Here is a 17,479-nt window from a genome sequence, read left to right as displayed (position 1 = left end):
GATTTAAGGTCACTGCCATAAGTTTCTGAAGTACCTGAATGTACGTGTTTTTTTTTTACATAAATTAATTTTCGTCTGCTACAAAACCAAAATAACCAGAAAAATGTTGGATCTGTCACACTTGATAATGTAAACAAAAGGTTGTAGGTAAATTGCGAAAAAGCAGTAATAGCTGAAAGTATTTGACATGGCCTAGCTGTAGGGTCAACAGTGTTACTTATGATAATGAAGTCTATTTAGTCACTACAGAGAACATTTTGTTTTTAAAATTTGAATTAGTGAACATTTCTAGTCCATTGAAAATTGATTAGTAACTACTGTTTACTGTTTTAAAATTGTGAATCTTGCGAATTGCGACAAGATACACGAGAGTTGTACAAGATATGATACTAAATAGAAATAATGACAAACTAGTAAATTGTAACTCGTGAAAGTGAATTAAGGATGTTTATTTTCCATATGTCTGGAAACAGAACATTAAATGCAACAAAATATGTGTAAATGCAAGTCTTAAAGATAAACTGTCATATTAGTCAAGATACAGTATTAGTGTTTGAAATTCTTCCATTTGTATTTGACTCACCTCACTACTAACGTACTACATGTTATTGCCAGGTTTTTATTATTACAACACGTTAATGCTTTCTACTAACCACAAATCACACATTTATATTCATTGGTTGGAGAATTATTGAAGAAGTGTGACAATTATTTCTCTACATAACTTAATAGTTAAGTACTGTATATCAGTTGTACATTAGGTACATGCTTTCAGTGTTATTAAAGCAGTATTTTAATTACATTCTGCTACATAAATGTGCTATTTGAATTGAAGAGAAAGTAAGTTTCGACACTAAGATCGACATTTTGAAATTAAAAACACAATGAAACCAAATCTCTATTCCCTATGTGTTGTCTTATTTAAATTCATATAGTCTGTTTTAAATGTTCTGTGTTTTCATGGTAGCTAGTATACTGTGGAAATGTTGGGCGGTTTTGGTTATTTTTTGGGGGGTTATTCTTTCATGTATTAAAAGCAACTTTTATAATGGTCATACATTAAATTTTTTATCATGTGGTTCCCTGTATATAGTAACAAGTTAGCAGTTAACGTTTAAATAGTTTTCAGGTTTTCATTCAAAAGATTTTAATGAATCATATGTAAAAAAACAACCACAAACAAACACAAAACAGCTATTTGGGTGTTAAACAGTGGTAACAGTTGAGTTTAATTTTGATGATGTAAACCCTTTATTGTGGATATACTAATTATAAATCTGCTACTGTTAATGTACTAATTAAAACAGTTTACTGTTAACATACTACAGATGATCATACACTGGTGCACTGTGTTATTGTGCACGGTTTTACTCACAAACAAACATTATCAGTTACTAGAGTTCCAGTCGGGAAAGTTTAATTTACAATTTAGTCCTCCACTGCAAAAATAGCTAAGCATTTAACTGACAGAAGTAGCCAACTGTATGTTTACTGAGTACTGTCCCCACCAATACTGGAATCACAAGTGCCTGGCTATTCCCATCAAATAGCAAATATGGCTAGTTATATCTCCATAAAATTGCAAAACTATGTTCCGTTTAAATGTCAAAAAGTAGTGAGCTCCTTGGTCTAGTGAATAAGTTGCTGGACAATCAAGCTGACGACTGTTGTTCAAATCCAGTCAAAGCTGGTTCCCACTTTCATTCATCTGTTTCATCTATCATTCTCTTAATAAAAACTTTACAATTTTTCACATGATTTCAATCTGTTTCGACCCTGTCTGTCAGTTTCCGTCAGTTCAGTCTTTTTAGCTGTCCATACCATCACCTACCTGTCTCAACTTCCTCCATGAGTGCAGTCTCTGTATACTTCCCAGCACCCAGCTGGCAGCCTCATCCTCTGCTGCTAATAAAGGTAGTCTGATTCACGGCAGTAACTGACGACAGCTGGTAGTAGGAGAGTATAGTAGGTGGTTACAAGTGCCTCTTAACAATGCCAGAAGTAACCACTGAACACTCTCCGAAGCGGTCAGACTATAAGCCCAATGCTGAAGCTGATGCGAAATGGCAGGTGTGTAGCACAGATGGTGACAAGCGACAAGCACTTGATGTGGTTGGAGAGACAAGGATCAGGATGTGGAGGTGGACAGTGAAAGAAGTTGAAAGATAAGAGGAGCTGCCAGATTGGCAAATAAGATAGAATTCACAGGAGAGAAAAGAAAGGTGTCCGAATAGAAGTCTTGCTAAGACTGAAAACTCAACATAGTCCCCTTTAATAACATGGGGCCATAAAAGACCTCGATATGCTGAGAACAGTAAAAAAAAGAAGAAGCTCTGTTATGCCTAATTAATTAATGACATCTGTAAAGCCCTGAAAGCTGTGATAATTGTTGCAGTGTGACGTAGTGTCATTTGAACTCTGCCTCACATGCACAACCTTCCAGTAACTACTGTGTGTCTTTAGAAGTATACTTCAAGCAAATATTTTATGTCTTAAATTTGTTTCTTTTTCTTTCTCATCTTATGTATCACAATGTAGCACACATTTCTATAGACATTACCTGTCCTCAAACAAGTGCACCTCCCCCCCACGCAAGTGGTCTGGTCCGAACATCCCAACAGCCAATGGGATGGCCTAAATTCTTCTACTGTATACTGCTCTCTAGTTCCGGTCACATGACTGTAACTTCCTTCTTTTTCTCTTCGCGAAAGGGTCTGGACGTCTTTTGTTTGGCTCTGTTTGGAGTCAACTTTTTTTATAAGACCTTTGGTTTTGTATTTGTGTTTGGGTGAAATGTTTTTCACCTTAAATTTCGTTAGCTTCGTTAGCTTTCGTATGTTTCTTTTCGCGTATTCGCTTGACTTTCAAGCGTTTATTACATGAAATGTTGTTATATTGCCGGTTGTCGTGTCGGACGCCATTTGCAAAATGGCGTCTGTATTGACTGGCTTTGTGTTGGGTGGAATGTTTTTTTGTTTTTTTTTCACCTTATTCGTTAGCTTTCGTTAGCTTTCGTATGTTTCGCGTATTTCGCTTGACTTGCCAAGTGTTAATTACATGAAATGTTATTATATTGCCGGTTGTTGTGTCGGACGCCATTTGCAAAATGGCGTCTTTGTTGACCGGCTTTGTGTTTGTGTCATGATTTCTTTTCTTTCTCTTTCACAGATTGAAAACTTATTATCATGTCAGATGTTAATGTTCAGCGACAGGTACGAGCGTGCCTACGCTGTAAGAAGTTCACTGCAGGCGGCGACCCTCATGAATTATGTCCGGGTTGCCGTGTTCCTTGTAGCCTCTCTTCGAGATGCGACCTGTGTTCGGGCCTGTCTACTGTCGAGTTCGTGGCCTACTTGAAGGTGCTGTCGGCGAGAGCCAAGAAAGTGGAATCTTCGCCGTCAATTGCGGACTCCATAGCAGATGTATTACGTTCGATGCTACCTACTATGCTGAAAGAGACTATGGCGTCAATGGCGGCCTTACCACAACCGGCGGGTTTGGGGCCAGGTCCGGTTCAAGTCCCCTCTTCGGGGGGTGCGGCTCCAGGATGCAAGACTTCAGATGACAGGCCTGCAGTTCCTACGCAGCCCTCTGACAAGCCGACTCAATCAGTTAGGCGTTCCACGGCCTCCAAGGATCACCGATCTTCAAAGTCATCTTCGGCGCGCAGCGGAGCCGGGACCGGAGCCGGGCTCGTAGCCGTTCCCCACGACCTGCACGTCTCCCTACGGGTTCCGTGGATCGGCAGCGCAGACCTTCTATTGACGCTTCAGAGGGTTCTCGACGGGACCGTCCACGGTCCGGTTCACCAGTGAATTCTGTTTCGGCCGATCGATTAGCCTGTGCTCGAGTGCTTCGAGACTTTGGAGATGCAGCGCCTACAGCGGTTTCCGTCATTGATGAGACTGAATCTTCTGACCATATGAATATGAGGGATTGCTTGGCGGCAGTCTATGACATGTTGCCGTCCTTGCCACATCCACCAACGCCGTCCAAGAAGGGACCGACACCGATGATAGCGACTGATGTCCCTCCGGAAGATGTGGTGATCCGTTCCTTGGCTGCCGGTACACTCGTATCCGAGGTGGCGACGGATTTAGACCGCACTTTTAAAGACACAGCGTCTTTCGTCGCCTTCCCGACTTGGGGTCACCGTATGTATCCGGTGTTTGACATGACCTTTACAGATGTAGCTCCGTCCTTGGATGAAGATGTTCACCGTCTTGGGAAGTCGTCAACCGTGGATTTGACGGACAAACAAGTACAAGCCATGGATACTGCCCAGAGACGTTGCTTGTTTGTATTATCTTACTTGGACGTTTTCCTTGCGGCGATGGCCACCCAGGCAAAAGATGCACGGTGCTACGCGCTGTTTCAGCAATCGGCGCAGATGCTAGCTTTCCTGACGTCTTCGGTGACTTCGATGTCCTCGATGTTAATGCAATATCGTCGCCAGGCTTATTTAAAGAAATCCACTTTGGATTTCCAGCATAAGAAGGAGCTGTTAGCTCAACCGTGGTCCGCAACGAAGCTGTTTGCAGGCAAAATTTCTGAGGTGGTGAAGGCCAATGATAAGGACCAACAGTCGACAGCAACTGTTAAAGCGTTGCAACTTATTTCCACGTTGGAATCTACAAAGCGGAAGTCTACATTCACACCACAACCACCATCTAAACGCTGGAGAGGTTCCTTTCGAGGTCAACCTTCTCGAAGGTTTCCGGTCAGACGACCATCCGGTCCGCCAGCTCGGACCCAGGGGAAGCCTGGTCGACGTTGACGCCAGCCAACAGATCGTGGACTGCTCAGATTGCTTCAACCTACGCCCGCCCCTGATTTTGAACCAGAACAACGATTCGGTTTTGACGCTTCCGGTGTGTACCACACCGGTCGGAAGATCCATGGTCGGAAGTCGACTTCGCCGTTATTGGCGAAACTGGCAGACACTTTGCCAAGATCCGTTTGTCACGTCGATCTTGAAGACAGGGTATCGTCTGCAATTGTCTGCCATCCCTCCATTGACCACTTCACCTCGAGAACCGCGGCATTCCGTTGCGCAAGTCAAGGTTCTACAGGAGTCCGTCAACAAGCTGGTGGAGAAGGGAGCCGTTCGCAGCATTTCGGAAGTACACTTAACACCCGGATTTTACTCGGACATCTTTCTCGTACCAAAGAAAGATTCTCCAGAGCTGCGAATGATTCACAACTTGGCGGTCTTCAACGACCACTATCTGTCTCCTCCTCCGACCTTCAAGATGTTAATGTTGCGAGATATCATAGCCGTGATCAGACCGGGGGATTGGCTTGCCTCGCTAGATCTCAAGGACGCCTACCTGCACGTTCCGATGCATGCCGATTTCCATCACTACCTACGGTTTGTGCTACAGGGTCGGCATTACGAATGGACAGTCCTGCCCTTTGGGATATCCATAGCGCCATGGCTGTTCACCAGAATCACGACTCCGATGTCACGCTTCCTGCATCGCAGAGGTATATCCTTTTACCCATACCTCGACGATTGCCTGATGAGGTGTCACAGCAAGACAGGGCTGACTGCACATGTTGCCTTCATCATGGACTTTCTCAAGCAGCTGGGTTGGATTATCAACATCGAGAAATCTCGACTGGCTCCCACACAGTCTCTACAGTTCATAGGCGCTTGGCTTCGACCCGACCTGGGCCTCGTTCAAGTTCCTTTAGACCGTTGGGAGAAGATCCAGACCATGATTGCCATAGCCCTCACCGCTCCAATGACCTTCCGCGGTTGGCAGAGTCTCCTGGGTCTCCTCACTTCTGCCCAGGATTTGACACTCAGAGGTCGTCTCCAGTTGCGGCGCTTGCAGATGTTTCTCAACCCGTTTGTTCGTTTCAACAATCCGGACTTGATCATCTCACTTCCAGACGATCTACGCTCCAGCCTGCAGTGGTGGCAGCTCCGATCGAACGTCTTAGAAGGTGTCTCTATGCGGGCCTTCATAGCCACTCATCACCTATTCGTCGACGCGTCACTGGAAGGTTGGGGAGCCCATCTAAGCAACCAGACTACTTCAGGGCTGTGGTCTCCCGGCGAACTCGGACTCCACATCAACCTGTTAGAGTTGTTGGCAGTCTACTACGCTATCCTTCATTGGCGACAGATGTTGACGGAAGCCTCTCTCATGGTGGCCACAGACAGTACGACCGCGGCGGCTTACATCAATCGTCAGGGCGGAACTCACTCCAGCAGTCTGCTGCAGTTGACTTATCGTCTCTACAAGCTGGTCGACGAAATTCCATTGCAACTTCGGGCTCGTCATATTCCAGGGGTTTGCAATGTACTAGCCGACACATTGTCCCGGCCGTCGTCTCCACAGCCGACGGAGTGGATGCTCCATCCGGAAGCGTTTCGATGGGTGTGCGACAGACTTTGGACACCAAACATCGATCTTTTCGCCACACGATTCAACCATCAGCTGAGGGTTTACGTGTCTCCGGTGCCGGATCCCAAAGCTCTGGATCTCGACGCATTGGCCATCAGCTGGGAACAGATGGACGCGTACGCTTTTCCTCCACCAATCCTCCTTCCAAGGGTGCTTCAGAGGTTTCAGCTGTACCATTGTCGCCTGTTGCTCATTGCTCCGATGTGGCCATCCAGGATGTGGTATCCAGATCTAATACGTCTTGCCGATCCACATCCTTTACCGCTGCCAGACTGGGATCATCTGTTGCTGCATCCCACGTCAAGACTGTACCATCCACGTCCGCAGTTGTTCCAACTGCACGCGTGGACTTTATCTCCAAGAGTTTGAGGAAGAAAGGTTTTTCTTCACAGTCTACGGCGGCCATTTTGAAAGCGCACAGATCATCTACTACTGCGGCTTACAACGTCAGATGGCTTTGCTTTCACCGATGGTGTGTTAGAAAAAAACTCAAACCTCAGACGATACAGATACCTCGTCTTGCTGATTTTTTGCTGTATCTGCGGACCACTTTACGATTGAAGGGGTCTACCATCGCTGGGTACGTTTCGGTCATCGCTACTGTTCGTGATGTAACTACTGGAACGAAGTTATCGGGTATTCCTGAGATCCATAAAATGATCAAAGGTTTTCGCCTTGAAGATCAAGTACACCGGTTTCGGCCACCAAGATGGGACCTGAATTTGGTGTTACGAGCGTTATCGACCGCACCTTATGAGCCGATCGAGTCCTCTTCCCTGCAAGATTTGACACGGAAGACGGTGTTTTTACTCGGTTTCGCCACGGCTGCTCGTGTCTCAGAACTTCATGCTCTTGATGTCGATTTGGTACGTTTTCACCGAGATCGGCGTGCAGTCAACTTGGGGTTACTCATGAACTTTATTGCAAAGAATCAGTTACCAGACCAAGCGCCTCGCTCGTATGTTGTGCAGGCCCTCTCCTCTATCGTTGGTCCGGCGGACGTTGAGGACTTGGCGTTGTGCCCTGTTAGAGCCCTGCACCAGTACATCGAGAGGACCAGATCTTTTCGACAACATCGTAAAAGACTTTTCCTTTCCTGTAACCAGAGTCGGTTGAGGGATATTACCAAGAACACGGTGGCCACCTGGATCCGGTCTTCTATCCTGACCGCTTATCAGAAGGAGGGTTTACCTGCTCCGTCTGCTTCCAATCCGCATGAACTACGTGCCTTGGCTGCCACGATGTCCCTGCATTGCAACACATCCATTCAGCACATCATCACTGGCTGTTTCTGGGCGACGGACTCCATCTTCGCCAACTATTATCTGAGGGATGTCTCCACAGAAGACGTTGAGGGGTTCCATCATCTGGGTCCGGTTGTTGCTGCACAGACTCTGTTGAATACAAGCTATCCTTGTCGCCGTTGATGTCTGTCTGATTCTGGGCTGCATAACGAGATGTCCACCGAATCGACAGGTGAGGATTGCTTAGACTTTTGTTCTTTTGCACAGTTCACGCACTGGTGCCGGAACTTTTGTCTCGATAACCTTAACTCTTCACTGCATGTGGTTATTGGTTGTCGTTATTGAACTAACAGATCTTTGGTGTACTAGACAGAAAACATTCGGGGGTCTTGTTTTGTTCAATGTTCTGACGGATGCACCTCATTAGGTTGTCGCTTGTTATTGAAAAACTATAACACTTCAATACGTGAGGGTTACCTAACACCTGCATCCCTGGTGGCTACGTCTTCCCACCCTGTCAGAACCAGCATGAGATGTGGCTTCCGCCTCCTGGTTCATGTGTTCTAGGAGCCGTACCTGCCACTGCTGACGGATGCCACCATTCTGGTTGTTGTTACTAACATCACCTGCATTGGTCTGTGACGGGCATCCCTAGGAGGAGGGTTTACCAAGGTTGGCCTTATTCTTCCACTAGTCAGCCTCTTTCCGGTTGGGGAGTTATCACAAGCATCTACGGATCTCGGCACCCACCACCATCTGTTGAATGCTGCACTTGTTTGAGGACAGGTAATGTCTATAGAAATGGAGAAAACTTGAGTGTTTTCTCTTTTATAGATACATTACCTGTCCTCAAGATTCATCCCGCCCGGGCCTCCCCGCTTCCTGTTCTCCGTGCGATGCGCTCATGGAAAAAGAAGGAAGTTACAGTCATGTGACCGGAACTAGAGAGCAGTATACAGTAGAAGAATTTAGGCCATCCCATTGGCTGTTGGGATGTTCGGACCAGACCACTTGCGTGGGGGGGAGGTGCACTTGTTTGAGGACAGGTAATGTATCTATAAAAGAGAAAACACTCAAGTTTTCTCCAATGTCATGTATCTCAACAATTTCATAATTGAAAATGAGCTTTTTCTATGTACCCCTACTTCATGTGATGTTCTGCAATTCTGAGATTACTCACCCTTCTAAAATTACACAATGTTTGTCCTCATTTCCCAGTCTTTGTGAAATAATTTTACCAACATTATTGAATATTCTGTGCGTAATTGTTTTTTGTTTCTTTGGTAATAGAAAATAGTTAAGGATCGAAATGGCAATGACTGGCTACATTTTACTTTATGAATAAAGATGAGACATTTGTTTTGAAAATGTTACATAATTCTTGACAAACACCCAACTCCCTTATACACATAATGTTTTATAAAGCATCGCATTACTCCACCCAACCTCTCCTATGACCTGCCCAGTGATCGTACTGTGGTTGACAATTAGCAGCAGGTTCTCACTATGTCTGTTGGTTGTTGTGCGTAGGGTGAATGATAAGGTTGTGAAGAAGACGACCACCACGTTCCCGAAGAAAGCGGCATCGACGAACCACCACAGCCTGACGATCAGCCCGCAGCCGCTGCAGTCGGAGAAGAGCTCCATGCATGAGAAGACTCTCAACCCGGCCAGGCAGAAAAACGCCGACAAGAAAGAGGAGAAACCAGCACTGAGTTTCCCCGAAGTGAAGGGAGCAGAAGGTAGGCTTCCAGTAGGATTAGGTTTTAGGTGTGCTGTTCTCAGACTGAATTTACTGCATTAATACTCATTTAAAACATACTATTTACCAAATATGGATTTTAATTGAAATTATGGTAAGATATGTTATATTTATTGCGCACGAAGCCAAAACAAGGGTGTAAAAAGTGCCTGTCATCTGCCTTAGTTACTTGTTAAAAGACACCATTTTTTGTTTTTTAAAAACTATGTTAAAAAAGTGGAAGAACAAGTTTTATTTGTTATATGTTGTAAATGACAGGACTAGATTTTTAAACAATGTTATAAAAATAATTCATATAACCTTTGGTTTTGTTTGGACAGGTTATCCTGGAAAGACGAGAGAAAAACCTGGAGCTAAGAAATCGAACATTGCCACAATACCTCACATCACCAATATAGATCCATTCATGTCTAACAGTCAGGTACATGCTTAGATCAGTGATACATTGTTTAGTACTTTCACTTTGTTGAAGGGGTGCTTACTCTAGAATACACTCCATACTGTAGGTCTTAGTATACCAAGACCAGCCTCGGTGGTGCAGTGGTTAAGCCATCGGACTATAGGCTGGTAGATACAGGGTTTACAGCCCGGTACCGGCTCCAACCCAGAGCCTAAAGGTAGACTAACCTCCAACAAGAGCCTTGTGTTGGAAAGATGCATACCCGGACCACCAACACATACTGATACTTTAACAAATGAAAAACGCGTAATTTTAGAATTAATGAAAAAACATGATTATTCCTGCTAACTGGGGGCAGCCATTTTGTTTAGTTTTTGTGACATCCGGTGGTATAGCTTGTCATACCAAAGTGATGTCAGCTCAGGTCCAACTTCTCTATTATGCACAGTGTAAACAAATGCTCTAATTTATGACAAGGCGCTTCACTTTCATCAACCTGACTTGTAAAACAACATAAATGACTTGATAGTATAATAAACTATTTAACTAAATATACTGTAGATCCATTATGTATTGCACCATTAATGTATTGCGATATGCCAACAGTAGCCCAAACTATGTGTAGAAAGTATTGCGACATCAGATGTAGCTTACACAAAAAGTATTGCGACCTTAGCTGATACTGAAAGACAATAAACATGTTGTGTTGTTTTAATCAATAGCCATAGCTTACATTTAGAGACCAGTATGCAGGTATGAGATGTGCATTATACATTCAGTATGACTGAAGTAACTCAAATGTCATGTACATGTACTAGTATACTAGTAAGACTTGGTTCTGTGAAACGAAAGGGTACAAAAGCGGCACGAAAGTTACCAGTTGACTTCGACAAACAGAAGAGTTCATCGCGATGGTAGGGAAAACAGTGCAGACAAACAACATTCCCGCTGAGTTTGTAATAAATTTTGATCAAACAGGCGTCAAACTTGTACCCGTTTCCAACTGGACATTGGCAGAAAAGGGAGCGAAACAAGTTGCCATCGTGGGTATAGATGACAAGCATGAGATCACGATGTTACTGGGAAGTTCGGCCAGTGGCAACCTGTTACCCCCTCAGATAATATACAAAGGTGTAACTGACCGATGCCACCCAACCTACAAGTTCCCCGATGATTGGCACGTGACACATTCGACCAATCACTGGAACAACGAAACAGACGATGCTGGACTACATTGACAATGTGCTGGTTCCATACGCCATGTTCTACAGTATTTTAATTTGCATCAATATAACGAAATGGAGTTATAGTATTTTTTTCTTTTAAAAAATCCAAAGAAAAAAATACATATTATTAGGCCTATTGGTAGGATACGTTTGAGCAAGAACGACCACTCACGATACCCAAGTGATAATTTTCTTTTCTCTGGGACTACGTAATTGGTCAGTTTTGTGATTTTAGATGGGAAAGTCTACTTAATCAAGGGTTTTACAGAATTACTTACAGTAATAAAGCTGGTAAAGTCCATTACGATTTGAGGTTATCACACAATACCCTGTGATTTTAATAAAAGAGGCACGTCTTTTTAGTGTGACTAGGGACCGTCTAAATATACACCTGCCAATCAAGAACCACAGGTACAGGCCACGGAAAGAAAAGACCAATTAAGCAGGAAAACACTCCGACTATTATTTCAGTACATGGGTTAATTTATATACAAAATATAATACAGTTATTTCAACACTTTGACAATGATGGTTTATTTTGTATAGAAAAATAAACCACATATACACATTGCTGTGTTACTGGGATAGATATTATTACAGAACATGCATTGCGATGCATCCACAAAAATCAGGTATGTTTTGTTTCTTCATTTCGAAGACTGGTAGAAGACTGGTAATTCCTGACGTGACACATTAGGTATTACGTAACCACCAGCTCACCAGAGGGAGTATTCATAGGGATAGTACAAAATGGCTGCACCCGTTATATATAATAGCTGTCACATTTAACCGTTTTATTAATTAACTATGATATTATACTTGTTGATATTAAGCAATAATGTGCATTATGTATCGTTGAATATGCACACCAGTCCAAAAGCCTTGCTTTAGCATTCCTTTAAGGGCTCAATGGGTAGGTGTAAGGCCACTACACCCTCTTCTCTCTCACTAACCACTAACAATTAACAACTAACCCACTGTCCTGGACAGACAGCCCAGATAGCTTTGGTGTGTGCCCAGGACAGTGTGCTTAAACCTTAATTGGATATAAGCACGAAAATAAGTTGAAATGAAATAAAAAAGTATACCAAATAGCATCCCACCGAGTCGAAAAGTTCAAAGTGTATCTAACTATGAATGTCTCATTAAATATGACCACACTTGCTATTGGTGACGTATGTGACAGGACTTGTTGGCATAAAATGTTGTTTTATCCAGTAAATTCCTTTTAAGTCAATTTGAGCTAATATTACTGTACCAGATTCTGTTGTCACTGTGAAATTTAATTTAGTGGTATACACCTTGTAACTTGGTAATGGTCAACTGATACTTTCAGACCTGTCAACCCTCCCGGATTCCGCGGGAGTCTCTCGGTATTTGATCAAATCTGTGCGGGAGACAATTTCTCCTGTTAAATGACATTTTTGTATAAAGTATAAGTATAAAAAAAAATTGATCCCGTTTTGCCAAAATAACATAAGGGAAGTAACTCATTCTCATTCGAAAAATGTCAACTACTTTCGGTTTCCGAGAATGTAACAGGCCGAATTGTCCCGACTGTTTAACCTTTGCCAAAGTAAGACATGGAGTTTATAAAATGATGTGTTATGATAATGTTTGTTGTCATCGTAATGGCTACGAAGCGTGTTGCCGCTAATTCAACAGGCTGTGTATTGCCATTCAGTGTTGCCATATATATAACTATCCAATTTAGTTCTAATAACGCCTCTGAATTGTAAAATGTCTTCCCAATAGATTAGATAATGCAACTATGACGAATCTGAAGTGTCGGACTCTCGCCCAGAGTTGACAGCGATACACACGCTGCATGTTGAAATCACAAGTCACAGCAAGACAACGAAAAGACCAATTAGCTACATAAACATACTTGTGTCAGTTAATTTTGTATGTTTGCGCAGTAAAATGTTGGTAACAAGGGTACACTTCAAGAGATTATTTTTGTACAATTAATAAATGTTGTGTTTGACATAAAGTTACTCATGGAAATGGGTATAATTCTGGTAAATTTCACATGATGTCCGTAATGAGGTTTTACTTATGATTAATGGAAATACAATATATATTGCATCATTATAATGATTTTAAATAAATACCACACCATTGTTCCTCATAATAGTAAAAAATGAATATTAATTTATAAGATTTATATAAATTTGTCTTAGGTACTTAGCTACACTAACCCACAGGTATCCCCAAACAGAAACCCGTAATACAAATGCTATAGTTACATACATAACGTTACTATGATATATCTGACGTTGTTTGGGTATACCTGTGCACTAACCACAAATGATGATGTAACATAACCTGTAAGGCTGTAAGTGTAATACCGTAAATGTACTAATTAATTTTTTTATTTCTTGTTCCTGTTCTTAACATTTTTGGATAAAAGACTTATTTAAAAAAAAATTAAGTATTAAATCATAATAATATTTAAACTTTTAAAAAAAATTAATAATAATAATATATATATATACTGTATATATATATTTTTTTTTTTTTTAAATGCCAAGATCTAAGGCTAACAAGTATATATGACATTATGTAGTATTCATATAACTTATTGTAATATATATTTTGTTTAAATCTTGCGATTTTGGGTTAAATTGTGTTAATTAAAAAAATCTCCTGCTTTTTTACAAAATCTCCTGCTTTTTCAACACACACCTCCTGCTTTCTCTTGACTAAAGGTTGACAGGTCTGTACTTTGTTGAGCATTTTGTTAAAATCATGTGGAAATATGCTTTTCTCACATCCTAGTTGAATGTTCATCATAGTAAAACGTCAGCTTTCTTTAGGTTGCTTAATATTTTAAAAAACGTGTATATTAAAAACTAAATAATACCCCCTCCCCAATAAAACAAACAAAACCCCACTATTTTTGCATTGTAATTTGAATAATGCATTAATTGATAAATCAATACAAAAAAGTCTCATGTTCAAACAAAGATATTCTGTGTTGTAATGTTTATCCTGTGAATGTGTTTTAGATTGTTGCAAGTTTTATCTCTTTACAGCAAGATGCTTTCTCTATGGACCGCGATGGCCTCCCAAATGTCTGACATCAGAATGAGTGATCAGTGTTCAGCAGGTGTTCGTGGACTCGCTGTGTGAAAGCAAGAGAGAGAAACGAGGGCTCTGTTCTATGGGGTTGCCTCATCTGTATGTCATCTTCATGCCAAACAAGACAAATCTGTCCATCCATCTGTCCGTCCGTCCATCCATCCGTCTGTCAGTGATCAGTGTTTTATGTTTTGGAAAAGAGAGAGGAGCTGGTTTTATGTAGACGTGTTCATACAAGAAGATGTTTGCAACAAACAACACATGTTTGTCTTCAGTGTATTTTATTGTGTGTACCAGTATCTACATTTAAGAGTGTCTTCTGTGCATGTGCATATTTATTTGGAGAGTAAAATTCTTGAAATGGAGAAGTTGCTCAACTGTATCAGTACAAGTATCAGTATTAAGGAATCAGTATTCATAGTAATTCGAGCCAGTATCAGTTTGATCGTAGTTTTGGTAGAATAAATGCTTTTAATTTGATGGTAGAGACTGAGAGAAAGGTGGTTTGACAAAAATACTAGTTAACGAGTGCGTTAATTAACCTGATTAGTATGGTATACAATTTTCTAACCTTGAATAGGTACTACTGTTTGTAATAGGATTGCTTTGGATGGTGAATGTAAATGTGGGTTTGTGCAGGTGTCGGTAAAAAAAATCTGGCATCAGATTAAAAGTGGTGTTAACAAACTTGGTACAAATAAAGTCATACAACATTAATATGACAGTGTGGTATTGCAGTATTCCATGGACATCATAGTTGACCAGTTACGTCTAGTATGATCTTTATCACATGCTATGAGAAAATGGAAGTTCTGAGGAAACATGGTCCTGTAAAAACATTATGTCATACTACTTGTTGAAACTTAAAATGTTCTGCTTAAAGAGAGAGAGTATCTTTAACATGCCCATATATGCCACTAAGGTTTCAGGCATGTCTGTCGCAGGCCAAATCTCTGGATAGCCAGTAACTTGGTCCAGGACAGAAAGTCTTTAAAGTCTTCATTTCTATACATCCTGTGTCTTTTTGGGCGGTTCCAACATTGGCAGATGTTCAAGGCAGTGTTTTGATGTCGCCATTTGGCACACACTACCATTTTGATGACACAGCATGTTTTATGAGTACCTTTATGCAAACATATTTTATTGTACAAAGAACAAAAGAATTGGGCACAAGTTTGACAACTTACGAGGCCCTCTTCTGAATACTTCCTGTTGAAATTCCACCATGTGTGATAATTGATTGAACTCTGATTGATCATGAACATAAGCATTTACAATGTAAGAGGACAATGTAGCTTTGATACAAACATACTTAACAAATGGTATGACATGAATATTAACTTACTTTATGACGTTTGACAGTAATAATTAAAAGTAATATTTATAGTACCATATGATAACCAATTATTGTTTATGAAGTATATTTTCTCTCTGAATGTGTGATACTATATTATAACATTTGGTATGATATGTAGTTAAATGAACTGGTGACATAAATGTAGTTTCACATATATAATAGATTGGGGTTTTTTTTCTCCACATACACTGTATTTAATTATCAAAGAGAATGAAGTCATTTGTTATAAAGCTGTGAAGATAAGACAATATCGTATCATGATACGAGGTCCACGATAAGACGATATCGTATCACGATACGAGGTCCACGATAAGACTATATCGTATCACGATACCAGGTCCACGATAAGACGATATCGTATCACGATACCAGGTCCAAGATAAGACGATATCGTATCATGATACCAGGTCCACGATAAGACGATATCGTATCATGATACCAGGTCCACGATAAGACGATATCGTATCACGATACCAGGTCCAAGATAAGACGATATCGTATCATGATACCAGGTCCACGATAAGACTATATCGTATCACGATACCAGGTCCACGATAAGACGATATCGTATCACGATACCAGGTCCAAGATAAGACGATATTCTATCATGATATGAGGTCCAAGATAAGACGATGTCCTATCATGATACGAGGTCCACGATAAGACGATATCCTATCATGATACGAGGTCCAAGATAAGACTATATGGTATCATTATATGAGGTCCATGATACAATGCATTGATTTGAGGCTGCTGTATTGTGATACATACGACACGTACACATGTTAGAGTCACTAACCTTAGTTCCAAAGATACATATCTTTTTTGTTGTGCCCAAAATATAGTATGACCTGCCACAAACACCAGGATGTCCAGACATACTCTGGATTTTATAAATGTATAACTTAAGATAGACTTTATAAGTAATGTATAGTACTTGGTTATTAGCATACTAAGAGAAAGTAGTCATTTTTGTATTACCATTATTAAGGTAGGGTGGTTTCTTTTATGTTGAATGTAATTTAAGTTCATGAAAGATCCAATTAAACTATTGTCATTGGCTATTGGATGTCATGAGTATAACACAATGTAGGATAAATAATTAAACTGTCCACACGAAACTGCCAAATAAAATTTATCTTGAATTAAGTCGAAATTTTATAACAGTTGTTTTCAAAATTTATTTTCTTCTTCTTCTTATTATTATTTTATATTAATGCTTATTGGAAAGTTTATGTTTCATGAGCCATTATTTTGTTTGTCTGAAACCATCTGAATTTGACTACACAAATTCAAACCAAAATATCTAAGATGCATGTATTATGTTTTTGGTCCAGCTTGGACCATGTGGATGTTTTAGTGTGAAGTATGTGTTGTATTGCTATTATTTTTCTCAAACCACTTGATAAAGTCAGTGATCCCAATAGGAATCAACATAAAAATAATATCTTTGTACTCCGAGTTGTATTTAATCATTAGTTATGGCCTGAACACTACCTTGGTGTTTGTTCACACAATTTAAATTTTTTATTTTTTTTATTTTTTTTTCTAATTTCTCTATTGATGTGTACACCTGTAGTTAGATAACTGTTTTTACTAAAGACGGAATCTCACCTGTGATTGGTTGTTATATATGTATTGCGATGTTTGATTGGTTGTGATATATGTATTGCGATGTTTGATTGAGTGTTAAATATTTATTGCAATGTTTTCTCATGCATGGTATTTGTACACATATTTCCCACTATACGTTGATATTTGTATAATAAATTATGTTTTTCTTCTGAAAAGAAATTTTAGTGTATCGCAGATGTGTTTTTACAATTGTTTATTATATACCTAAATCCTTGACTGCTCAAAATCTGTTAGTATATTGTTTCTGCTAAATACATTTTTACAAATTTAAAAATAACTTTCATGAAATTATTTCAAATGTTTTTTTTAAAGCCTCAACAGAAAATGATCACTTTATAAAAAACAAAAAATGTTT

The 17,479-nt window shown here is 40.4% G+C and overlaps 1 protein-coding gene across 3 annotated transcripts in view; it reads left to right on the top strand.

Moving 5' to 3' along the window:
* LOC121380242 (cyclin-dependent kinase-like 2) overlaps positions 1-17,479 on the top strand; it is a 41,170-nt gene extending 23,691 nt beyond the window's left edge. For all 3 annotated transcript variants that reach the window (XM_041509070.1, XM_041509071.1, XM_041509069.1), the window contains 3 exons: positions 9,191-9,402; positions 9,743-9,843; positions 14,087-17,479. In XM_041509070.1, the coding sequence (XP_041365004.1) occupies positions 9,191-9,402; positions 9,743-9,843; positions 14,087-14,131 (358 nt within the window). In that variant the 3' untranslated portion in view covers positions 14,132-17,479. The remainder of the gene's footprint in view (positions 1-9,190; positions 9,403-9,742; positions 9,844-14,086) is intronic.

Source organism: Gigantopelta aegis, chromosome 8 (genome assembly GCF_016097555.1).
Source record: "Gigantopelta aegis isolate Gae_Host chromosome 8, Gae_host_genome, whole genome shotgun sequence".
NCBI lineage: Eukaryota > Metazoa > Mollusca > Gastropoda > Neomphalida > Peltospiridae > Gigantopelta > Gigantopelta aegis.
This window is presented reverse-complemented; position numbering and strand designations above follow the sequence as displayed.